Below are 27,722 nucleotides of genomic sequence, written 5' to 3' on the forward strand. Positions count from 1 at the left end.
AAAATTATTTTAAATACGGTAACTAAAAAAGGATGTAATTGGTATATATTATTATGTGATTATTGTCTCTTCTATATTTTACACACGTTTTACTTGATCAATATAGATGATCTGTATTTTTTTAATCTTATTAAGTAAATCTAACAAATATTCACAAGGAAAAGTCACATCTTATATATCGGGCATCTAAACAATTACATATATAAAAAACTAAATTTATATGTTTTTTTGTGGTTTTTATTATAGATATCTAGCATTTTTCTCAAATAAAAGCTTAAGGCTAATAAAACATATAAAAACACAATTGATCACACTAAAGCGCTGGATATTTGCAGACTTAAATTTAAAATCTATGTCCGAAAATGTTTTATAGTTTAATTGGATTTTTTCTTATCAAAATATTAGTTCTTTTTTGATCATGAGCGGAAATTTCATAATTTATGCAATGATCATAGTGTGTTTTTTTCGCAACTTGAAAATAAAAAAAAGTCTAGATTATAATTTTTAAATGTTGTGCGTATAGCATTGGATTTTTTAGGTGAATTGTTTGCAAATTATCATATCAATACCACAACAATACTATTTAAAAAATTATTATATTTTTCATTTCCATTATATACGCCTATTTTATGTTTAAAATTTGATTTATAGGATCATATGCATACTAAATACGCACTAATTTATTCGAATTTGTATTAGCAGTTTTTATGGACTCTTGGTTTTTTTTAATATTTTTTTTAATGTTGCCCTAAGTGTATTTTTTAAAAATTTTCTATGAAAGACATAATTATATTAGAACGATAAATCGCGAAAGCAAGCAAAAAATTAGAATAATATAATTATATAATTTCTATGCAAATATTTTTACTAATAAAAAATCAAACTAAGCTAGATAATATAAAAATAATATTGATCTCACCGGAAATGCAGTATTATCGTATTTATTCAAAAGAAATGCAAAGACAAAGCCCGAATTAAAACTTCACGTTTCTTTGCATGATTTCTATATTAGTTCATTCCTAATATATAATTTTCAGACTTTTTTACCATTATATAATTATATTAAAAAGTCACTTTCATCTTATACATTATATTAGGTAATTTTTTTCTTGATAGTTTCAAATATCTATAATATTTACGTTCCAAATTAAGATTTTTTGCGTCAGGAAATTTATAACTTATATTGTACAAGAATAACTTTTATTCATCGATGTACATTAAGAAGATGTGCAATATTTCTAATAAGCTGACCACGTCTAAATAGATAAAATATATAAAAATAAAATTATCACATAAATAAAAAAAATATTCATCGATGTATATTATATTTTTAAATATATAAGCATTATATTGCAATTTTTTCTGTTAATATCATATAAAAAGTTGTTTACTGTTTTATTCCAAAACAAAAACTGCAGATGACATGATATATATTTTTTTACAGATGAATTTGGTTTTTATGGTTTCAATTAAATAAAAGAAGAGGTCTTATGTCATCAAAATTTACAAAATAAAATTTATAAGATGTGTGTTTGGATGATACATAGAATTATTATTACCATGTGAAAAATTGAGTAACCTGAAAACGTTATTTTTATCTAAAAACATTTATTTCGTATATATTCGTACATTAGAATAATGTCTCCAAGAAATTCAAACTTCAAGAAATTTCAATTATATTTTTTACCAGCCGGAAAAAGCATGTTAAAATCTGAACATTTATAATTATGTTCAAAATACATATTCGCAAAAAAAATGCCCACCCCTGCCTATATTTTTTTTATTAACTTGTTTTGTCACTGATATAAAAATGACAAATACGCATTCATTTCCACGAATCGGCATATTTAATAAATTATTATATAATACGTTTGCACTAATCTGAACACTTAATATATTCTAGGGTTAATGTTACTGTGTAATACATTATGCTTGCTAAAATAATTAGAAGTTTTTCAATGTAAAACAAATGCCCGTCTACGTCTTATAAATATATTATTAAATATACTAAAAATATATAAATTTTTTTATTTAATATACAGAAATCCATCTTACAAGTATTTTCCGGGTGGCTAGTCCGTAATATAGTACTTACAGACGCCTAACAGAGTTATATATCTGAAAACAGTATAAATAAATCAAAATGTTCACTACATATCTTAATACGGCAACTACAATACAATAATATCGGTATAAAATAAACGCAATTTTTTTAATAGATCTTGTAATTCGCTGTTACTTATTTTTCTCTTGACTAAAATTTTCTATTTATTTAATGTAATTAATTATAATATTTTTTTCTTGTAGATCTATCGATATAAATGACTTGCATACACAAGTATTTAATGGGAAATGTTATTTTTCCTTGTGCTAAAAATCCAGATATGATTTTTTCGCGATGAAAATTATCAAATCAGTGCTTAATTTTTTAATGATTCATGATATTTTTAATATTCAAAACATAACCTCAATATATAATTTAATTGGTTGTGTAAATCTTACATTCACCAACTCGTAAATATTCCAGATAAACCTCATATATTAGAAGATCTCGCTGCATCTATATACATTGATAAAATAGCTATAACATTATCAATATATATGCTCTTGACCGATTCAGTTCAAATTTTATCGAATTTTTTTGATTTAAAATAAAATTCGGAGTTGTATATTAATGGGGGGTATGAGGTCATAAAATTATGCCAGTAGTTTTTTGAGAAACGCTTATGTACTTTCATACGACTTTTGGATTGAAATATTGCTCATTGTTTCAGTTTTACAGGTGAAAGGAGAAATTATATGTTAAATGAATTAAGAATCATTTGGTATAATGAATCTGAGATGAATATGCTTGGGATACTCTGCCATCTTAATATATAAAATATGTTAAAAAACATTTTTATCTCGAAAATATAATTAACAAATTTTTAAAAAATATTTTCACCACGAATGTTTATTATTTAAAGTAAAATATTAATATAATTAATAAAAATTATTGAAAAGACATTCAATCACGACTACTATAATTCTAAGGGAAACTTCATATAATTTGTTGAATATTCATAATTTTCCTGGTATAGATATTACTGCCCGATTCTTCATTTTAACAAAGATACCCCACATAATATTGGGGTATTTTCTTAACATAAAACATGAATATTTTGAATATATCATGTATAATTTAGTTTTATGGATATTAAGAAAGGGAAGCATGTACATTATCTACCCAAAAAAAGCTTAATAGAAGAATTGAATTTAAAATAAATATAGTAACTATTTTATTAGTTGCACAAGCGAAACCAAGTATTGCGCTTCTCTATATTTTTTTTTACCCAAAAGAACTGAATAGAAGCAATGAGTTTAAAATGAAATACATAAACGCTATAATCGATCGCACAAGGAAACCAAGTATTGCGCTTCTCCATATTTATTTACCTAAAAGAACTTAATAGAAGTATCTTGTCTAAAGTGAATTATAGAGACTCGTATAATCTATTCGCAAACGAAACTAAATATTGCAGTTCTTTAACTTTTTCATTTAAATTTTGCAAAAGTATTTTTGTAATTTCCAGCTTTCATACATGTGAATGTGTCTGTGCTGATATGTGAATATTCTTTATTTTATGTTTATTGGCAATTCAATAATATATCTATATAGGCATTCATCTTGCTCATTGTGATATTTTCTCAACTTTTCTTAATTTTCAAATTTCATTATGATTATGTGTGTTTTAATTTGCGAAATAAAAAAAAAACTATAAGAAAGTTGCTTGATATATGTGCAACTCGCAATTTATTGTCTAAAATAAAGCCTCAACGAAAAAAACACATTATTAATCATTAAAAACAGTTTGATATTAATGTAATAGTGTATACCTGTATGCCCGGTTTTTACGAAGGGGTAGACAAAATATGGGTGGGTACTTTAGCAAAGCTTATTTTTAAGTAAAATTAAAGGCACTAAAAGTAAACCTGAGTAGATTGAGCAATTAATTTGAGCAAAAAATTAAGATACTGCGCGTAAAGTATTTGAATAAGGCAGATTAAATGAATCTAGTGAATATCGCGATTATCTGTAACACATTAATTTTCCTTGGTACATGATGAAAAAACTTAGAATTAAGTAATCTTGTTAGCCGTGCGGACTACTAATATAAATGTTCTTCATTAATAAATCAATCCAGATTTTAATTTGTGGGTTAGTTTGATTTTTAGCTTTTTTAGTTGTTCAAGAAAACATTAGATTGCTCTAAAAATAAGGTTTGGCTGATAGAAATTTCCATCTCATCATCTTTAAAATCTTCTTCGATGCATCCCCTTATCTCAAGAGTTATCAGTTCAAGCGTCTTCCTAATCCCATTGTTTGCTCGTATGCTTACCTTCAGGTAGACCATGTTAAAAAATAAATTTATTTATAGATAAAAAATACAAAAAGATTATAAACAATTTTTTCGACTTCGTTTTATTTTCCTATTAAAGTTTCATACCATCAATTCTTTGTTATTTTTCCTGAACCTATTCCTAATATCACCCCTCTCAATACTTTTATCCATGCTTCTTTGGTAGGGCTTAGTATTATCCAATTCCGAAAAGAATTTATTGACCTTTGAATGCATTTCATCACTGGACACAGCTCCAAAGACTCTTTCAATGAGATAACCGATCATAGACCCTGTTCCTTTATACATTTCGAGAATTTTAGGCCAGTTTACAATGGTGAAATCGATAATCTGGTTTCTTCTTTTCAAGTTACCTGCGAGTGAGCTGAAGAGGTAAATTTTATCCTGAAGTTTTATATTTTTTCCAAAAATCTCATTCAACAAAAAATTAACATTATCGTCATCGTTTGATGATCCCAAAGCGGATAATATTATGTTTTTTTGATCATCGGCACTTGTATTGATATATTTTTCCCATAGCTTTTTGAATATTCCATCTTTGTTTCGTTTTACAAGTGAAATAAACATAGCTTTTCTGAAAATTGGGTGAACTGAGGAAGGTTCTTTTTCGTATTGCTGTTCGAATATCTTTATAAGGAGGTCCAATGCAAGTTCATCGTTATTGGAAACAGCAGCGTCGATGATATACGTATTCATGGACATTTCATTCATATCTTTTCCACCATTGACGATATCTACATCTTTTACTCTTTCTCTTACGAGATTGAGAATTAAATTTTCGATTATTTCACGATTGTGATCATCGTCGTAGAAAATGCTTTTGAATTCGCCTAAGCCTCCGAGAACCGAGTATAAAACATCATTATTTTCTTCGGTTTTAAATTCTTGAGAAAATACTAGTGGAATCGTGCATTTTATGTAACTACCAATGCTGAGTTGAAAATAATCGTTCATGAGGTTAAGCCTATCTCTTGAGGAAAGAATTTTTGATTTTAGAAGATTCAATACCATTTTTTCGTTATTTTTATAAAGAACTCTGTAGAAGCCAGTTCCTTCATGATTTAACCTATATAGATTCGTTTTCATTTTGATTTCCGTCGGGTTTTGCTTTGAGGTTAATTCATAAAGATCCGGTATGGCTTTATTTCTTATATCATCGTTTATATCATAAAAATTAATTTTGAGCGGCACAAACCAAGGAAAATCATCAATTGAAGTTTCTTTAAATCTTTTAGATTCATCTTCCCTAGTTGATTCCTTTTTATCGAAATGTGATAAGACGAATCTTTCTTGAGCAACTGAAATATTTCCATCTTCGCTTATTTCATTTACGGTTATCAATGGAAATCCCGATTTCGTGACCCAAAGATCCATCATCATTTTAATGTCTTTTCCCGCGACATTTCCTATTTCTTCCCATAAATTATCAGTAGTTGCGTTTCCATACGAAAATTTCTTCAGATAATTCTCAAGTCCTTTCCTAAATACCTCACTGCCGACATAATCATCCAACATTCTTATTAGAGAAGCACCTTTAGAATATGAAATTCCGTCAAATATCTGATCGATTTCTTCTGGATCATTCACAGTTACTTTTATCGGGTGTGAAGATAACAAAGCATCAGTTCCCATTCCATATTCCATGTCACTAGCTATGAATGAGGACCATATATCATAATCAATTATTTTATTGTCCAATTTACTCACGGCTAATGCAGCAGCCCATGTTGCAAATCCTTCATTTAACCATAGATCATCCCACCATTTCATAGTCACAAGATTTCCAAACCATTGATGGGCCAATTCATGGCAAACTGTTTCAGCAATAAGCTTTTTTGTATTTATTGTTGAATTTTGAGGATCGTATAAAAGCGAACTCGTTCTGTATGTCACTAATCCCCAATTTTCCATAGCACCCATCGCGAATTCCGGAATGGCTATCATGTCAAGTTTTTCTAAAGGATAGTCAATTGCGAAATAGTCTTGATATATTTTAATACAATCATGAGCAACATCAAGTGCGAATTTTCCATTTTTTTCCATCCCACGGGGTGTGTAGACTCGAAGGCAAATATTCTGCTTCTTGTTTTCATTTCCGCTTATAAAAGTCTCGATGTAAGAAAGATCCCCTATGGCCCAGGCAACGAGATATGTAGACATTATCGGTGTTTCTGAAAAATGAACGCATTTTTTGTCACCTTCAGAACATTTTGAAATCAAATTCTTCAACATAGACTTATGAATCGTATTTTTAAAAGGTACCGTTTCATCTTCGTGACCATCAACCTTAACATTTTCGGAATCTTTCATATCTGTACCGTCATTATATCCTTTTACAGGTGAATTACTAATTGCAACAAATTTATTTGGTACTACTAAATTGATATGAAACTTCGCCTTCATATCGGGTTGATCAAAGCATGGGAAAGCGGATCTTGCAGCTGTTGCTTCGAAATGCGTTGAATACATTGATTTATCCTCACCGTTATCCACATACTTGCTAATGTAATATCCGTTCATCGAAGTAGATATTTTTCCAGAATATTCTATACCTATACTATAGATCGCACCTGAATCGAAATTCCCCTTTGTGAGTGTAAACTTAAGCTCTTGGTTATCCTTATCTGTTTCCATAGTTACATCCACTTCAAAAGAATCACTATTTATTGTATTTTCATTAAGATGGTTTTTACTTTCAGTGTCCTCTTGATCCTTGCGCTTAAAGCTAGTCAATTGATGTATAGAATAAGAATCAATCTCAAGATCCTGGTAATTCATGATGATTCGATCGGTTTGCTCAATTATTTCAACTTCTACAGTCAAATACCCTTTAAACTCATTTTTTTCGAAATTTGTATCGATATAAATGAAGTATGTATGCGGAATTACATTACTAGGCAACGCCTTTCGCAAATCTTTTGGTTCTGTCATTTTTTGAAGGGTATTTAAAATTTCAGTTTTAGAAGGAGATACCGTATCTTCAGAAAATGTCGAGACGCCCTTACCTAAAAATGAATATCTTTCACGGCTTGTATTGGGTTGTTCCAATAAATTTTCAAAGGATTTGGGCAAATAATCACTGTTGTAAATTATACGATTACTTTTAAAATCACGAAATGAACCTGGCCCATTCAAAGACCCATCACCATGAAAATACTCATTACCACTCAACTCATTTAAATCAAGAGTCGGGTGGAGAGAGCTGATTTTAGATGAATCTATAATTACCAATCGATTCTTATCTCCATTTTCCATAAATTCAATTGTAAGATGTACCAAGATTAATATTGTGCTCGGTATAATTGGACGCATATTCACTATCTATTATTTTAAATTCTTCTATTTGTATATATTCTGAAACATTATGTATCATCTAACGAAACAAAAATTACCAAAAACAAAATACTAGAAAATATAAATTATGTCATACATTCGTATGAAACTACACTCAAAATATTTTATTTTTTCGATAGTATGTTTAGAAACATATTTTGTTGATTTATTTTACACATGATGATTTGCTGATTTTGGAGGTAACTATTTTTGAATATTTTGATTTCATCAGAAATTAAGATTGCATTGAAATGATTTTTATTTGAAAGAATATTTTGATAATTTATTTTACGTATTATTGGATGGTTTTTGGCAATAATAATTTTCAAATATTTTTCTTTTATCAGAAATTAAGATTGCATTGAAATTATTTTTATTTGAAAGAATATTTTAATAGTTTATTTTACGTATTATTGGATGGTTTTTGGCAATAATAATTTTGAAATTTTTTTCTTTTATCAGAAATTAAGATTGCATTGGAATTTTTTTTATTTGAAAGAATATTTTGATAATTTATTTTACGTATTATTGTATATTTTTTGGCGGTAATAATAATGAAATATTTTATTTTTATCAGAAATTAAGATTGCATTGGAATTATTTTTATTTGAAAGAATATTTTGATAGTTTATTTTACGTATTATTGGATGGTTTTTGGCAATAATAATTTTGAAATTTTTTTCTTTTATCAGAAATTAAGATTGCATTGGAATTTTTTTCATTGAAAGAACATTTTGATAGTTTATAATACATGTGATTGGATAGTTTTTGTTGGTAAATAATTTTTATATTTTTTTGATGATTCTAAATTTTTTGAATTATCACAATTTACATCAATTTCGATATTTCATTGAAATAAGTAAAATAAAATTTGAATTATCTTCTTTCCGAGACACTTTAAGATCGAATAAATAATATAAATACATTTAAATTTATAAAAGAAGATTTAGTTTGAAGAAAAAAAACAAATTTATTATTTTTTATATGCTTGTAAGTAAATGTTTTTTCAAAAATATTTATATCTCATTATCACAGTGCATACCTAGTGCCTCAGTATGATAAAATACCCGATTCTTTTACTCGTTTGATAATAAAAATTGTAGGAAAGTATCATGAAGATTGATTTCCAAACCGTATATTTTTCGCATAAATGTTATTGTTTCATCTTTATGTGTTTGCTATTTGAATAAAAAATACACTTCAAATTAAAAAAACACAAAGTTCAATTAAATTTTTGTAAGCCGCATTTATTTTTATATTTGAACATCCAAGTTGCTTAAATATTTATCTGTTGCCGTTTATAAATATTTATAGATTGTAATCGTTTAAACAAGAATAATTTTTTTTGTGTTTTAATTGATAAATAATCTTATAATCTAAACATCAGAATTTCTTAAATATGCATTTGTGGCAGTTAACAGATATTGATATTTCGTAATAGGATTGGCAAAAATTAAGCATTTTGTTTATAAATTATTGTGATTTTTAGGGCTGAGGCCCGTTAAAGCTAAACTTTAAATTGCTATGTAGAACAGAATTGCTTAATTATTATTTTATACTTATAATCTTTATAATATTCCCAAGACCCTTTGTTCTTTGATGGCCTTAAATCTAAAATACTTTTATCAAAGTATATATTTGTGCTGTAAAGGATTATTTGATAGATTAATTTTTATGAAGAATAAAAAAATTGATATTTTCGAGCATAGACGTTATTTTAAATTATATACTACAATAAATGAAAAGAATGGATGGATTTTGTCATATCAACTATATATTTTAAGAAATAAATATTTCATTTTACCGACAAATGTCGTATAACCTTGTAACTATTTTGCGATCGAAATATTTTAGGAATTCAATATTTAACCCTTAAATTTTTTATTTATGTTTGAAATTTATGAGTTATTCTGATTTTTTGTATGTTGTTTATAGTTAGGCATCTCCAAAACTATAATTAGAACCGCATAATTAATCGATAAGTTGTTACCGAAGATTTATAAAGGATCATAGTTCAAATAGTATAGTCAGCACATAGATTAAAACAAAGAAAATATGTATTGTTTTCCAGATTTTTCGTTTCTAATTATGTACTTTTTTTTCTTATAATACTATAAGTATATTTTTTTAAAAAACACACTTTTTTAGGATATAATTCAAAAATTATCATAAAAACCTCGGTTGTTTGAAGGAATTTAGATTTAGATCAACAATAGATATCTATTAACTTTAACTAGAAGATTATACTTTATCTTAAAAATGTTGACCATGTAATATTTTACAGCCAAATCAAATAGGCAGCAATGGTTGTTTTAATGACACAGTTTATTAGAATATGATGAACATGAAATATTTTATAGCCAAATCATATTAACAGTATGGGTATTTTAATGGCATGTTTTTTTTAAAAATATGATGAATATAAAATATTTTACAGCCAAATCAAATCAGTAGAAGTGACTATTTTAATGGCATATTATCTTGTAATATGTTGTTCATAAAACATTTTACAGCCAATAAAATTAACAGCAAGTCTTAAATTAAGGAATATTTCCTAAAAATATGTTGACAATGAAATTTTTAGCCCCTTTCTAAAATCGGCAGGAACTGCTATTCAGCAAAATTTTCGTTAAAAATTTTGACCATGCGATATTTACCTGCATAATTTAATTGAAAGGAATATAAACTATTGAACTATTCACTCGAAAGATGCTTTCCATAAAAAATTATACCATTTTCTCAAATTAACAGGAACAGCTATTGATCAAAATTGAACAGAAAAAATGTTTTTCATAAAATATTCATTTTGCAGGTAATTAGCAAGAATATCCATTATAATTGAAATATATTTTGTATAATTGGATTTTTAGTTAATTATTTTAGAATTCTTTAACTTATAATATTTAGAATAAAAACCAATTTTTGCTTACATAACATCATGTTTATAAATCTCTAAATATAAAAATTCGTAATATTTTGTTTTTCTTATATAAAATACAATTTTCTGCGCACTTATAATGCAATTTACGTTGTCTTTAAATTTTTTATATTAAATGTACTAAGTTCAATCGGAAATATCATTGCTAAATTAGTTCTTTCTGCACAAATTATAATGTAAAAACAATTTAAATTTTCGCTTTCTGACTCTTTTAAAAATAGAAATTAATATATTTCAGACTAAATATTTTTCATTGGATCAATTTCTTTTAAAATTTTCAAATATTAAATCCTAAATTATTACACTTCATGGTTTTCGGGAAGTTTGTGGGATATTTGGGCATTAAAAATATATCATATTCACATCAAATAAGGATTTTCGGTATCAAATGTACTAACCAAGCTATAATTAGTAATTTCTTAAGAGTTTTGTTAAATAAATATGCTTACAATGTGACCAATAAATTAAAAAAATTAAAATAAAATAATACAAGCTCAAAAATATAGACCGATATATTCAAAGCATAACTTAGATCAAATTTTGCACGTTTAAATGGGTTATTTTCTGTTTTCAAAATAATAATTTATTCCAGTCTTCTGTTTCTCTATCAAATTTGTGAAAAAATTGAGACAAAAGAACAATTATCTCGAAGAAATTTTTACTAACGCAAATTTTATTTTTTTTGCATTTATTTAAATAAACACGAAAATATTTTTAAAAGAAGTTTTACCACCTTGAAAAAAAGATATGATAAAAACAAGCGTAAATTGAGCTTTTAGAATCATCTTTTTGCAATAAAATCTATAAGTATATATATAATCATTAATAAATTGGATTATTCAATTGTAAAATATCGTAGCAACAGTAAAATAATCAAGAACGATTTCAGTGTTAAAATTGTATGAATTCAATAAATATTCAAAAATAATATTTTATATGTAACTGCTTTATATTTCTTTTACATTTTCAGAGCTCTGTATGATCTTCTAGAAGAACCAGATTCAAAGTATATAAATTTAAATTTGAAAAAATGATTTCTGCAGAAATAATTTTTAAGTTAATAGTGGAATTTTTTTACAATGTGCTATCAAATTTAGCTTGGGTTTAAATATTTAAGGCTTTGATACGATAGATCTACTTATTCTATTAATAAAATGTTGTATGCATTTTTTGGGATGATTTACCATGATGTTAAGAAGAAATTATAATTGAATAAAAATATAAAAAAATATTTAACATCAAATCATTTCTTTAAAAATGTCAATGTGAAGAATAAGTTCATGACTCTTTTAAACTACACACAAGAATTATTTTTCTTTATATTTAATGTTTAAGCTATTTTATCGGAGCTAAATATTAAAAAAAAAATACCGCTTGTTAATGAAAAAAATCAGTTGTTCACGAGACATGACTTCTTTATATTCGTTCTGTCATAAAAAAATATATTCTCACAGTTTTTAAAACGCAAAAAAACGTGTAGTCGCAATTTAAATTAAAATCCCCATTTATTATAAGTATTTATTTATTATTATGCACATATTTACACTTAATATCCATCAAAATTCAGGACTATAATACTGTATAGTTTTTTAATAAAAAGCAGCTTTGACGCGCAATTTTTTACTATTTTACAATAATATCTTATAACCGAGATATAAAATATTTTAGACTGAAAATTATAAAAAAAATAAATATAAATTCTTTATTTCTTTCGTATCTATTTTATAGACCACATTTTCTGGTATTTTTATAATGTATTTTTTTGTGATTATATAGGAATTTCTGATATACTTTTCCAATTTAAATCATATTTTCAATATAATAACCTAATGATGTGATTTATGTACAATTATAATGATCGTGGTTAATTCAAACGTATATTTCATTTTAATTGGGAATGATTAAACTGCAAGCAGAAATTTAGATGTATGATTTTAATTGATTTATAGAAAAATATAACACCGAATTCTCAAAATATCACGCGAATAAACCGTTTTTCGTACATTATCTGTAGAGAAGCATGTATTTACTTCATAAAATACATTCAAAACACACATTAATATGCAACAAAAATACTACAAATCAATGATTTTTATTCTTAAAAACACAGTATATCTGCTATTTTATCTATAATCTTGCACTGAATAATATTTTAAATGTAAAATGAGAAACTAAATAGGTATTATTTTGTTTTTTTTCCAAGGTTTATTCCGTTTAAAAAATATAATCTTCGATTCCTTTTTGAAGATAAAAAACAGTATTTATTATAACACATTGGGTTTACATAATTTTATATTAAATAGTACGCACGGTGAAGGAATCAATCAAATCAAAAATTTTAAATATTACAAGTATGATGTACATATTTTCTTTTTGTTTTATTACCGGTGATTTTAAGATCAATTACAAAAATACTTCATTAGGAATGTATTATTAAAAAAACTAACCTACTATAGTTATCAGCAGAGCTCATTTATAACCAATTTAAATAGAATAAAGGTGTGCCAAGCCAGTAAAAAAGAAACCGATGTAATGAAAATCCGATGGTGTGTATATCATATCTTTTAATTGTTTAAATAGAAATGAAATCTATAGCATAGTCATCTAGTAATGCCTTTCAGAAATTATTTTACAATTTAGGATTTTTTTTTATTGATTTTGAAGTTTATATTTTATTTAATAGGTGAATTTAATTTTCACCTATTTATTGTTGTTCAAGCAAAAAGTAAGATTGCACTACAGAACGTATTTGGCACCTACTTCTTTCACCATCATTATATTTAAAATCTTGCTAATGCATCTTCTTCTCTCAAGACTTATTAGTTCAAGTGTCTTCATAAATCCTAATGTTTGTGCGTATGCATTGGTTGGCGTTCCTAGATAATTTATATTTTATACAAGATCATCTATGAAAATGTAAATGTACATGAAAGAAAATAAATGTTTATAATATCGTTATTAGAGATAAATATAATTTTTTCAAGGCTCTAGAATAAAAATAAAAATCTACAATTACGAAGATAATGCATTCCTAAATATATAATAGATCAAAGTATAAATGTTGCGAAAGTACATAAATAGAAAATCTCGCTTAATTTTTCAAGATTTATTTGTATCTTTGCCGAGGTTGTGGCAGTTATAGCATTTAGTTGTAAAGCGCAGCCAATTTAAATCTTTTATTTTAATCCTTGGTTTAATCGAATCACCTATTAATTTATAAATAATTATATTCAAAATTTCTTGGGTTGCAGTTGGTTTGGAAAAGCTTTATAAAGTGATCTTCGTTCCAACCGAATCACCTACTTGGATTCATATAAAATTACTTAAATGAGAAATGCCCGTAAAGAGTTTGGTAGGTCAGAACCATAACACGACTGACAAGCCGAGAAAAAAATAAGAGAGTGCTTTGTAAGAGTAATAAAGAACCCCGAAATCTATATAACGTCTGTTATGTTCAGCAAATATATGGGTAAGTATAGAGATATTGTGATAGAATAATTAACCAGCGATGAAAAGTAGATAGAATCACACCCCCCCTCCATATCGAAAAACGCTGGGTAAAACAAATCTAATCCACGGTGATCAACTGGTGATAGGAAATGCAAAGAACTATCATGGAGTCCATCATATAAGAAAATATTCTTAATAGTCATATGGATACTTTCTAAAAAGAAGATATATTTAGTAAAATAAATAAAAAAATAAGTAAATTCTTCTCGAAATAAAAATTCGAAATACCTTGATGCAACAAAAATGATGTCCATCTACATAACAGATATCGTCAATTAAATAGTATATCTCGATGTTTATAAAATTTCGATCTAAAAACCACATTTTCTTGCAAAAATGTTAATACTTCAACGTTTTAAATTAATTTCTTCATGTAAAATAATTTTGAAAAATAATATTTTATGAACAATCATAAGTGAAATTAACAATAATGAGCAAGATTTCCTTTAAAAAATATAATGATGATATAGGATGAAATAATCTTTGACTCTACAAAAGAAAAAAATAACTTTAATCATTTTTTAAAGTAATTTTATAAAATTTACTTACTTTACAGGAAGCTTTTTTTTCAATGCGAGCGAACGGAAATGATAAATTTTCACTCATGCGTTAAGTTACTCACTTCATATATTTACTTATTCAAGAACCATGGATCTATTGAAATATTTCAAAAGGAGCACACATAATTAAGTTTTTTTTAATATTTTGATATTTGATGTGATTTAATTATAACCCTTAAAATGGATAGAAGAGAAACGGGAACAACTATTTTATTTTTTGGTGTCTTCTTCTTTTTAATCGGATTTATACTTTTAATGGACAAAGCACTAATGTCAGCTGGAAATATATTAATTATAATCGGGACAGTCATACTTGCAGAAGCTAATTTTATGGACATTTTCAAGGCTAAGAATATCCATGGTGCAATAACTTTTATTTTTGGTGTATTTATATTGTTCAAAAAGCATGTATTCCTTGGTTTTATTTTAGAGGGAATAGGCATTTCCATCTTATTTTATGACAAGTTGCCAACATTGAAAGGATGCGCTAGAAAAGTTATAATGAAAACGGTAAAATTTATTCGATAGTTCAATATTTATATCATCAAACCAAAAGCATAAACTTAAAATAAATCACATTTCAACTTTTAAAACAATCACTTCTATTAATTTGCCGAAAATAGCTAAATTTAAATATTTGTGTAGAATAAGAGAAAAAACGTATTTCATAATGTGGTATAGTTTAAACACAAAATACTACAAGTCGCATATAAATGAGTTACAGGTGCAAACAGAAACGGAGGCATGTGCACAATCAACTGAGTTGAGGAAGACACTTGACGAGATAAAAACTATGGAGAAAGTTTGTGAAAAATATGTGATTTGCACAATAAGTAATACAACCATTGATAGACCATCTAATTTTTTTGCTTGGTTGAAAGAGAGTAAAAGATAATGAGATAAAACAACCAAAAATTTCTTTTTACTTTCGTATATACAAATATTTACAATAAAGCAAAATATCGCATTTGTATTGAATTAATCATTATTTTTTTAAAAATAAACTAGCAACTATATCAACTCTTTATAATTTTTTTATTATCAATTTTTATTATTACAGATAGAAGAATAACATTGATAACACCTATAACCATTAATAAACAATACTCGCTCTACCTGTCTTTTCTTATTTAAAGACATATTATACCAAGTTTTCTGCACAATAATATTTTTTGGGTGTACGACTTAGCTTCTACTGGTGGATTTTAATTCTTCTTATATGATTTAGAAATATTTTGGAATTCCATGACTACAAGTAAATTCCAACGAAAAACAAAAATGTATAAAATTTTTTGTATAATATCTGATCTATGAAATTATATCTTTACTAACCCTTTAATGATTAAAGATTTAAAATATAGGAAAAATAAAATACACAGATGCAATAAAAATTCTTCAAATGTTATAGTTGAGAACAAATACTCTGTATTAGCATATTATGTAAGCAATATATTGATTTCAAAGGCTGTAATACAAATAATATGCATTAACGTAAAATATAATATGACCTGAGCTGTATTCTATCATTAATCCAGTTGTGCAAAAATGTGTCTTTTCAAATAAAATGATATGTTATTTATAATATGTTGCTATGATCATAGAGTTTAAAACCCTCTTTATTTCAATAGAGCAACTTAAAAGTAATTTTAGCTCCTAGGCCACAAATCAAGTAAAAAACGTGATTATAAACTTACCAAACTCAAATAATTTAGAATAAAAAATTTAAAACACGAACTATCAAAATGCACCTTATAGAATCAAAATAAAAGAATTTTGAGACACAAAAACACAGACAAAATATTTCATAAATAAATCAACAAATGATTATGTGGGATTTAAATGAATAAAAATATAACGATAAAGAAAGTTAATTATAAAAAGATTTTTTAGAGTAATAAAATTTCTAGTAACAAATGATAACACTCAAAATACACAAGAATTAAGTTCATATTGTGCAATAAATTGAATTATTATATCAAAGATTCCAATAAATCAAGGTAAAATGATTTATGAAACGAAAATACATGCATTCGCACATTTTATTCTCTTTTTAGCCATACTTAGGTCAATTAATTTTTATTAGCAAATTATAATATTGTATTTACACAAGATTAATATAAATAGATCTAATTATGGTATTTCTTTAGGATTAAGAACTAAAAATTTACACATTCACTATGTATATGATAAAATATCATTAATGCTTATTTTCCAAAAAAAAAACATATAAATTTAACCTTATATTTGATAGTTGCGACAAAAACGAGCTATTATTAATAGAATATAGGGACTTATAAAGTGGTCTGTAAACATAAAAGTCGCTTAATAATCAAAAAAAAATCACGGTAAAATAAAAAAAAAAGGTGATAATATAAAATATTAAATCAATATGTTTTCTCTTTTGTGTAAAAAAAACAAAAAAAAATATGTATGGGTATAAAAATCCCATTGGAAATATTTAATTTCTGCATTTTTTTACAGGGTTTTAATATAAATTTACGCTTTATTTAGAATATATAATTTGAAAGATAATTTAATAATACAAATCACTATTTTCTAAATCACGAATTATGATTTTTGTGTTATTAAGATCAATTTAGCATGATTAAGCATTATAAAACTAGCCCTTTAAGTCTTTTAAAAGCATTTATGGCATACATCTAAGATCGAGGCCATAAATAAGGTGAATTTTGTCTGTGCGTTATTTGAAATATTATAATAATTTTGATCAATTATATGTATTACCAAAATATTTAAAAATATTCTGCGCGGTACAAATATTTGTATTATATGAAATGGGACTCGCACATAAAATTATAAATATCGATTTTGCGCATTTTTAATAAAAATCACACTAAATTATCTTTGTAAATTTACCAATTTGATTATTCATAATTAACAGATAAAATAATATGAATTTTGTATTATTTGATAGGAAATAATTATTTGTTAAATATAGCATTGAAAAATATAAAATTAAAGCCATTGGTGAATCACTATTGGTTTACAAATTATATATCTAATTTTCGATATTATATCCCTACATCACAGAAAATAATTATGTTTTATACTTTTAGCATAATCTTTGTCATTTAAAAATGTAATTTTTGATTTTTCATTTAGAAGCCTAAAAACATAAAAAGTATATAATGTTAATTAATAAATTCGAATTTTTTGGCTAATTTACTTGTGCCCCCGAGGAATAGGTAAAATGTCAAGTCCACTTCTAAGGGAAGATATAGCCAACTACGAATAAATGACAAAACTTATCAGTGTCGTTTAATTTTTTTTAAAATAAATTTATAACTTTGAATAATTCTATTAGTTTTAAGACATTTAAATAGGTCCTGTTTGTGCTTTTGAATATAAGAAAATTGTAAAAAATACTTTAATTGCATAATCTAAATAAATTTAGAAAGACAATATTTTTACAAAAAAAGCACGAGAAAATCAGATTAAGTTAATGTATCTACCCAAGGGACACAATTTCAATATATCTTAAAATAATTTAAGTAATTTAAAAATTCAGACGAAATTGTTTAAAAATTTTTTCAAATGACTGCAGTCGAATCGGAATTAATTGAGACACTCAAATAACGCAAGAAGTTTGTGTCACATATATTTTCGATGAATGAAAATTTTATTAAAAGACAGGTTAAATGTAGTGAGTGTGTCAAAAATCAAGTACTAGCAAAGATATAACGTACAATAAATACGCATAACCGTAAATATGCAAAAAAATATATTTTTATTGGTATAGTTTTGTTTTTTGAAGACATGACTAAAAATTTTTGACATGCTTCAAAATAATGAATAAGTAAACTCGAGACACTGCTTGTCGCAAATGCATGATTATACATGAACCAACAATAAAAGATGAAAAGAGAAGTAAAATTTTACAACAAGATATAGCTCATATTAAAAGAATAAAAAGTTAAAAAACTGATAAGAGCATACTGTTCCTAGATAGTTTTATTTTTATTTCAATAATTTTTAAGATCACGTTTCCACCATCTCTAATTGTATATATAAAATATTTATTTTTGCATTCTTTTTAGTCTATAAAAAATTTATCTATTCTTATATAGAACAAAGCGATAAACCAAATAGAGTCAATAATTTAAACTAAAGAATTTAGACTAACTCTTTGACGCATAGGTTTACAAAAGAGTTAGAGCATCGAAAAAATTTATGAGAAGAGGATATAGCAAAGAGTACAATTTTAATGTCAAAACGGGGAATCCAGTAATCTTCAGAAAAATAAAAAATTAAAACGCTGAAAATGACCCGTAAATGATATTCTTCATTACTTTCTTTATTTTTGGGACACAAGTTTATACAATATTCTAAAATTTGGAACGAATGTCTTTTTTATAATAAATTTAGGCAAATAGAAAAAACTTAAATACACATTTATATGACGCTAGTCACGCACGTTCTCTATTTAAACCGAAATCATAAAAATAACAATTTTTTTTTAAATGAAAATTTGAATATTTCTTGTATTTATTGTATGAATGAATGTTTTTTTGCCAACTTAGTACGAACATCAATTTAAAAAGGCGCTGTTTAGACCACTTGATTTATATTTCAAGTTAGAATTTTTGCTTTATTCATTTTTTATATGCATCTGCGGTTTTGTTACCTACAAACTAATAAGTGCGAAGACTTTCAATATAAAAACTAAAATTTTTGTCGTTATATAACATAATTTTACGCTTATTAAATATCGATTAGAAAAAAAGGCAGATAAAATGAAATAGAAAATAATATTTATAGCGAGTTGTGATGCTATCATCGAACAGTAAAGCTACATTTTTTAGAAAGAGGTGTTTTCATGTAAGTATTGTAGTAAAAAATGATCAATAAATACTTTTAAATTCAATGACTGCATGTCCTAGAATCTTAAAAAATAAATAGATTAAAAATGTCCTCAAATTTTAAAAAACATAAAAAAGCGCAAAAAAACATATAGAAACTTAAAAGGTTTCAGTTTTATGGCTTTCAGAGTGTGGCTACAGGTTGTATGACTTTTATTCAAAAAAATAATCACCCAAAAATAAAATTCTAGAATCGCCTGTATAATAAAAGATTATGTGACAAAAAAATACTGATAATTCGAAGTGTGAAGCTTTTATATAGATTAATTTCGCTTGGTTTATTTATAAATTTTTTTATCCATCTATATTGTGACGAGCGTATTATTTTATTTATAAACTACACAAAAAAAATGAACTTTCTTTATGCACAAATTCTGTTTTTATATAAAAACATGTAATTTATTAACTTATAAATTTTAAATGATACTTTCCATGTATATTTTGCTATATGAAAATATCATAATCATTTATATCCTCAGATGATAGAATAAATGCCTTTTTCAATATAAAATTCAGTTTAAGGTTTTTAACTCCACTAACACGCGCAACAATGAATTATAAGGCATCGTGCACAATCATATAACATTTTAAATAGGTTATTTGATCAAGATTTTAAAATATATTTATCATCTATGCATAAATATTTTTTATATCCCTAAAACACATAAGATCATAATTTTGAAACTTGATTTAATTTAAGTGTTATATACAAGCAATAATGTACGGTGTGTAAAATTAAAATTATCTTTTAATAAGATGAATTAGAGGAAGTAATTTTTTATGAGTCATTACAGTAACTGATTATTGTTAGATAAAAATTTTTTTAATACTTTAACTTGTTTAAAAACCTTTTTAGAAATACTGGAAAATATAACATGAACCAAACTTATAAAAGTAGTTTATTTTTTCGTTTTTTATATTTCATAATTATGATATTCATACATAGTTAGATTTGATTTTCTCATATTTAAATTTGTCAAAATAAAAGTTTAGTAAGGCAGTATATAACAGATCTACTTCCGAGTCTATGGATCACATCATCTTTAGAAAATTACGAAAATATTTTATTTAATAAAAACTCAGGCATTCAGGGATTCCTCTGTTTCTATTGTTTGTGCGTGTGCTTTTGCACCATTTGATATTCCTATAAATTTAATTACGACTTATGGCATTTTATTGCATTTTAATTCCATGCTATGACGTATTGCACTATTTGTATTTTATATCTGTACAACATTAAGGAGTTTTAATTTGCTAGTAAATCATATTTTCGGTATTTTTAAAAAAAATCAATCGGGCATCGTATCCGTTATTTCTGTCTTGTTATAAGATCAAGTCGTTCTTTTTATCATTTCAAAACCATCGGGTATCTTGTTCAATAATTTTAAACAATCTTACTCTAATTTACATCGTTATATCTGCTAGTTTCTTTAAATATTTTCATGAACTTAGTATCTTCTAATTTTATCTGATATAATGAAATTTTTTTAGCATAGCATTTTGTACACATATTATAACTATGTTCAATTTGCTTGTGTAGACATGGGGGAAACAATACTTTACATCTGCTTCGGGGTATTTTAATGTTTTTAGTTTCCTCTTCACATTGTTGCTTTCTTTCTTTTCACCTAAAAACATATTTCTATTCATATTTAAACGACACTATGCATTTTATATAGGTATTTTGATGCCTATTCATCACCATCTTGACAATCCGGATATATTAATCATTAATATCTCTGAATGCTAAAAATTTTTAGAAGCTGCTGTAAATATTTTTTCATTGCATCAATTTTTTTCTTCTTTTACTCATTCGGCTTGATGCATAGCCTGTATAAGTTGTGCTTAGTCAACCGATACAAGATTATTAAGGAATAGAGTCATTTGATACTTCTTCTATTTTAAATGCCGCTGATATAAATTGTGTTATTACTTTCTGAATTACCTGTATCTTGTTTATAAGTAAAAGAATTTTTTTATTATAGAAATTTTTTTATGATAGTTTCCAGCAATTCTTTTTTGTAGAGACTAAATATTTATTTGTCCGCTGGCTATAGATTTATATATTATTCTGCTAAAACTTGGCTTATATTACTCTCTTTACTAATAAAATCCGACATTTTTTTGTCCTTTTCAAGTCTTTACCAGAATATCATTTAATTTAAATGATTGATTAGTTAAAAATTCATATTATGATATGGTGTAAAATTACCCTTAAAAACTGATGATCTAATAATTAAAGAAATAGGAGTTTAAAACATTTGTAAGAAATATACATTCAAATCCTAATCATCTCAAATATTTTACGCAATAGAAGTATTTATTGTCTTTGAAACAATATGTTTGAAAGCGATAATTCATCCTATAAACTTGGTAAAATGATTTCATAAGAAATTTATATCATAAGTAGAAGCTATATTTTAATTATATAATAGCTAATTACAAAATTTTAATTTATTTAATGATTAAAAGATTCATTTTCGTGTGTCAATAAATAATTTATTGGAATTAAATATATATATTTTTTTATTGAACTTGTTTATTATAAATTATTATTTTTTTTATAGCCATTTAGAGGGCATAAATGCACTTGATTCATTTATTTATGTTAATCTTGGTAGATTTTATTTGTATAGTAAAAAATATTATGTTTTTTTTGTGTAACATACGAGATTTAGGGCATCATATATATCCAATCAGACCCTAATCAAGCATCCAACGATATATTTTAGTCAAAATAAATAATTTATATTTTGTGTTAAAAAAGGGGCATAAACACACAAAAAAATATATTCAAATATACTAAAATATATTTTAATATTATTTTTAGTTATTGTTTTTTAAGAGACAAAGTTTTTGTAACTTTTTTTTGTGATTTAACTTTTGCATCAAATTTTTTTCTTTTATCTAGATAATGTTTGTGATTGAACATTACTAAGATTTTCTTGCATAAATACCTTAGCATTATTGTTTTTTTACCAAATATATCGATTTAATATGCGCTTTTTATGATATATTGTTAGTGTTATTATAAGTCTTTTTTTATGTATTTTTAAAACATAGGCATACTTTTAGGATTATGCAAAACTCTCTTATTCAGGGCATATTTTCTTACTTTCGAAAGAGCAATAAATAATTTATTAAAATAGATATATAAATTATTATGAATGAACCATAATATATAAAAACAAATAGAAAGAAAAAAACCTCTTAATTTGTTTTCTATCTATGATATATTTTTTTTATATTTAACATTCAAAATAATAGTCATAAAGTTATATTTAAACCAAAGGAATTATAATAGACATTAATAAATTACAAAAATATAAATGAAGCATACTATTATTTTTTTGAAGAGCTTAAATAACAAGGTTGTATATAAAAAATTTATTAGGGACCACAACAGGGATGAAATAAAAGATTGAGGCTAAAATTTAGGTTAAAGCATCAAATTTAAATCAAATTTACTTTATTTATTTATGTTTTACTGTTTGAAAAGTTCACTTTATATGTTAGGAACTATTGCTTAACTGTTGCGTCTATATGTGGGACTCCACAGGCACTTCTTGTCACCCGTAATTACCGTGGATTGAACCATTTCTCATAGGGGACAGACATATTTTAGGGGGAATGTGATTCTATCTACTTTCTTCTCAAAAGTATACAAAGATATAACCACACTCTACACTTACTTATATCCTTGCTGGCCGGTTTGAGATCTTTTTCCGAGTGAAGGCACAGTTCAACGACTTACACATCAACATCCTATTTATAATGGCTTGTCAATGCTTCATGGTTAGTCTTTTATTCTTCACTGGTCGCTCCCTTTTGTATTTTCATTTAGAGTAAAATTGTTTGAAAATAGGTGGGTGGAAGTGGAACCCGCGACCCCTCACAAGTGTCCGACTTGTAAGCGACTCAACTATACTGCCGGGTTAGAGCAATAAAATAAATTATTTAAAAAAAAAATACAATGAATTGATTCTATATTAGAATGGTAATAAAATAATTTGCAATTATTATAGGAAAATATATTTCTAATTCCCAGATTGAAAATTGTGATTATTAAACAAATATTTACAGATATAAATAACGCCACATTATTTTTAGGCTTGATTCAATTAAATAATTTTGAATTTTTTGAATTATCAGAATGAAAACAGTATTTTATTTATTTACGAATGGTACTTCGATTTCTGCGTATCATTAACACTAGTGTGGATGTTATTTCTCGCGACATAAAAATACTTTTTCAAAAAAAGTTCAATCATACAAAAACCTTAGATTTAATTTGCGCTAGATTTTATCTATTCCACATTTCAAAATATATTTAATGGTTTTATAAATCATTTATTGAGTCTTTCCAAGTTCTTTTTTGGTGATTTTTTCTATCAATTAATATAAATGCAGAGTCTTGATGTGATAAATTTTATATTTAGTGTATTTATTACATTCGTGCATCGAATAAATGTTTTTTAATATTTTTAAAATGTTCTGGTCGTATTTTTAGACAAACTTAAATCAAATTCAATAATTTAATCTTTTAAGTCATTTTTTTGTTAAAATTCTAAAATATTAATTTTATTCTATATTAATATGTCTTGGTTGCTTCTTTTAACAGAATTTATCGCCTTCTGAGGTAATTTCTTACGAGTCTTAATTTTTAGTTTATGAAAAATATAAGCCTAAAAATGTTTTGATGATAAAATAAATCAGAAATTGAAAAATAAATAAAAATAACTTGATGTTTGTATTTATAAAAAAGATAAAATTCTAATTTCGATGCTTCAAAATAATTTTACCCTTCTTAGAGGGTAAATTCATTCTCACCACGTATATAACTGGGTTTTAAACACGTTTTATGAATTTAAGATCTATGATCATTTATAAAAAAATCGTGTTGATAGTGATATCAACATTTTAGCTTTAATGAAATACCACCTAAATGCGTATATCGGGCACATCATACCCATTTTGATATAAGAAAATTATGGTTTATATAAACATAATTATTATTTATTTATGGGTTAATTTTATTTTATCGATTTTATCTATTTAGACGTGTTCAGCGTGTTGGGAATATTGCACAACTCCTTGATGCATCTTTTGACACCTTCCTCTCATCTATCTTCATCAGCTGCTCTTCTTCTCTCAAATGAGATGAGTTCAAGTGTCTTGCGGAGTGTGAGAGCTTGCATGTATGCTTCTACTTCGTCCGGTATTTTTAACTCCTCAACATATTTTTTATGATATTTTGTGACCACCCCATCCCAAGTCATCACATATGGTATTATTCTTGTTTTACATTTGTAAATTAAACCAAGTTCGTTTGCCAAGATGTCATATTTCCTATATTTTTCATTCTCAACTTCAGTCAAGTTATCAAGGCTCGTTATACCTATTTCGATCAGCGTAATCATATTTTCTTTTTTATCGTATAGAAAAATATCAGGTCTATTTTGTTTGATTTAAATATCTGTTTTGATTATGATTTATATAAAAACTTTAATTTATAAGTAAATGAATCATTTCGGAACATTTCAACCAAGCGAAAAAAAAACCATAGAAAGCATATAAGATTAAAGATCCAAACTTCGGACAACATTCTTCTCTTTTAGATATAATTACAGTAGATATTTTTTTTGTTAATAATATAATTTTTTCAAATGTGAGCATAATTTGCTACAATATAACGAGATACACATTCAATTGTAATTTTTGAAAATTTTTTGGTTCTATTTTTAAGCAAATCCAAAAAAATTGTTTAATCTTGAAATCACAGATATAAATAGTATTATTTAATTCACTTAACAACAAAATCATGTATTAATCAGCTGCTTTTCATAAAATGAACAGCTTTTAACAATACTATGCATAAATTTGAACGAAATTTTACATTTAATCGTTAACTTTTATAAAAATAATAATATGTTCAGATTTTAAAAACAATCGATAATACCTGAAATATTATTTCTTTGATGAATAGTTGTTAAATTTCTTAAATCATTTACAATTAAGAATTACGTGAAAATAACTATTTTTTATATTAAAAATAGATGCAATCTGTGATTTTCATGTCCTTTAGATGAATTTCTAACACCGTTAGCTTTTTATCGGGTTCTATTTTACTTGAAACTAGTAAAATATATAGATTATAATCCCATGAAAATCAATATTATTTTCAGAATATCTAAAAGCATATAAAGTATATAATCACGCTTATTAAGAATTATGTAAATTCCGTTCGTTATTTATATTTGCATTTCATTTGGTTTTTTACGTTTTGTATTTTAAACTCGATGAAAACGCTTCTAGTAATATCCAAATCTTAAAAAAAAAACAGGCATGCTTATGAATATATACTAATTTTATATAATTATTCGCTTAAAAGTTTAAAAATTATTTTATATCATATAATATATTTACAATTAAAAATTGATAATCTCCTGTGTTTATATAACTAAATTTATATAATCGTGCATGAGTTTATTATTTTAAAAGAATTGTGTTTTGTGTATCTTAAAAATATATGATGTTTTTTTTTGCGTTTAATCTATTTGCAGGAAAAAATCAGACGTTTGTTTAGTATGAAAAAAATCTTGTTCAAGGAGAAATTTTTTCTATGCATGTAAAATGCATCTATTATGTTTAAACTCGATATTTAAATATATTTTCGCATATAGAGCATTAGTTTTCACTGATGCAAGTTTGGATGATTTATCAGTTTGGACAAAATACAATTGATTAAGAGACCATTAAAATTTGTATAACAAAATGTAGGAATACACCACAAAGGCTTTGTTGTATAGAAAAAAGAGAATATAAAAAATTGTATTATGGTTTACATATAATACATTTATAAAACCTAAGTTCATGTAAGACCAGCATATTTTCGATATAGTTTGCAGGACACAATTGTTTCTATATATTTTCAAATAAATTTTGCGCCGATAGGACGCCGAAATATACGAAATTGCGCAAGAAATGTGAATATGCTGTAAAAAATTTTATGAAATAATTGTCTTGCACCTTTAATTTAAATTATTATATGAATGAATACGAAGATAAGAGAAAAAAGCAGTGAAATTATATAAAAATTATCGTTTTAAACTATTAACAACTTATTTCAAACGTCACTTACGGCTTATTTATATATCATATAAGATATATAAAGCCGAGTGTTAGAATTCTTGTTTCAATAGATATATATTTAGATTTGTAAAAAACGCTTTTCAGTTTATCTTTAATTTCATTTAAATTTTCATTCGCTTTAAATATTTTATAAGAAATAACTACTATATATAAAAAGCTTCATATTCTCTTTAGAGAAGAAGTTTCTTATATGCACGCACAAAAAAGAAATTTCTTAACTGAATCTTGCATTTATTTTTACTATATTTTGTGTAGGCTACTTTATGGTAATTTTTTCAATTTTTGAAACAGTTTTTTACGTCTGAATGGCTTCTTTATATTTTATTTGGATTTACAAACTCAATGTGCTACGCAAATAGCATAAAATTATAACCTAATAAAATGGATTTTCATAAACATAAAATGCAATATAAATTCTTCACTATATCTATAATATACTTATTATCCAAATACTTTTTACTATAAATAAATTCAATTTTCTTCATTGTTTTTATTTTTATTCTTGCAAATATGTTTTTTTAGCATCTAAATATACAAATGGTATATATTTAAATCGATAATATTCAGTATATATTTTAAACGTTTACTATGAACCTTTTATGAATAAATATCCCTAACATTAGCATTTAAAATACACATTTATAATCAGATAAAATTATACATAAATACATACTTTTTTTTTTATCTTTTTCGGTGTTAATCAGATGTATCTTTGAATATTTATTTAAAATAAACAATCTTAGAGACAGTATCATCTTTCTTTGAATGAATGAATGAATCATTTTATCACGTGTTTAATAAAAGGCTGAAAACCCTAGAATATTACATGAATAGTACAAAATATAATAGTTTTTGAAACCAATATAACTATTGCTCGATCTTTTTAAAAACTTAACCTTTGAAACATCGATTTTATGGTGTAAGATGCATAATAGATACCTAAAACTCC

At 25.4% G+C, this 27,722-nt stretch overlaps 1 protein-coding gene across 1 annotated transcript; it reads right to left on the minus strand.

The window, feature by feature from the left end:
* Window positions 1-4,749: 4,749 nt before the first annotated feature.
* LOC147065033 (uncharacterized) lies at window positions 4,750-7,034 on the minus strand. Its single transcript, XM_085957344.1, has 3 exons — window positions 6,719-7,034; window positions 5,763-6,052; window positions 4,750-4,764 (listed from the first exon to the last, which is right to left on the minus strand). The coding sequence occupies exons 1-3, from the start codon at window positions 7,032-7,034 to the stop codon at window positions 4,750-4,752; spliced, it is 621 nt and encodes a 206-aa protein (XP_085813470.1).
* Window positions 7,035-27,722: the final 20,688 nt, after the last annotated feature.

The sequence above is a fragment of the Rhyacophila brunnea genome, unplaced genomic scaffold (assembly GCF_057557595.1).
Source record: "Rhyacophila brunnea isolate RB1 unplaced genomic scaffold, BYU_Rbru_1.0 scaffold_62, whole genome shotgun sequence".
Classification (NCBI taxonomy): Eukaryota; Metazoa; Arthropoda; class Insecta; order Trichoptera; family Rhyacophilidae; genus Rhyacophila; species Rhyacophila brunnea.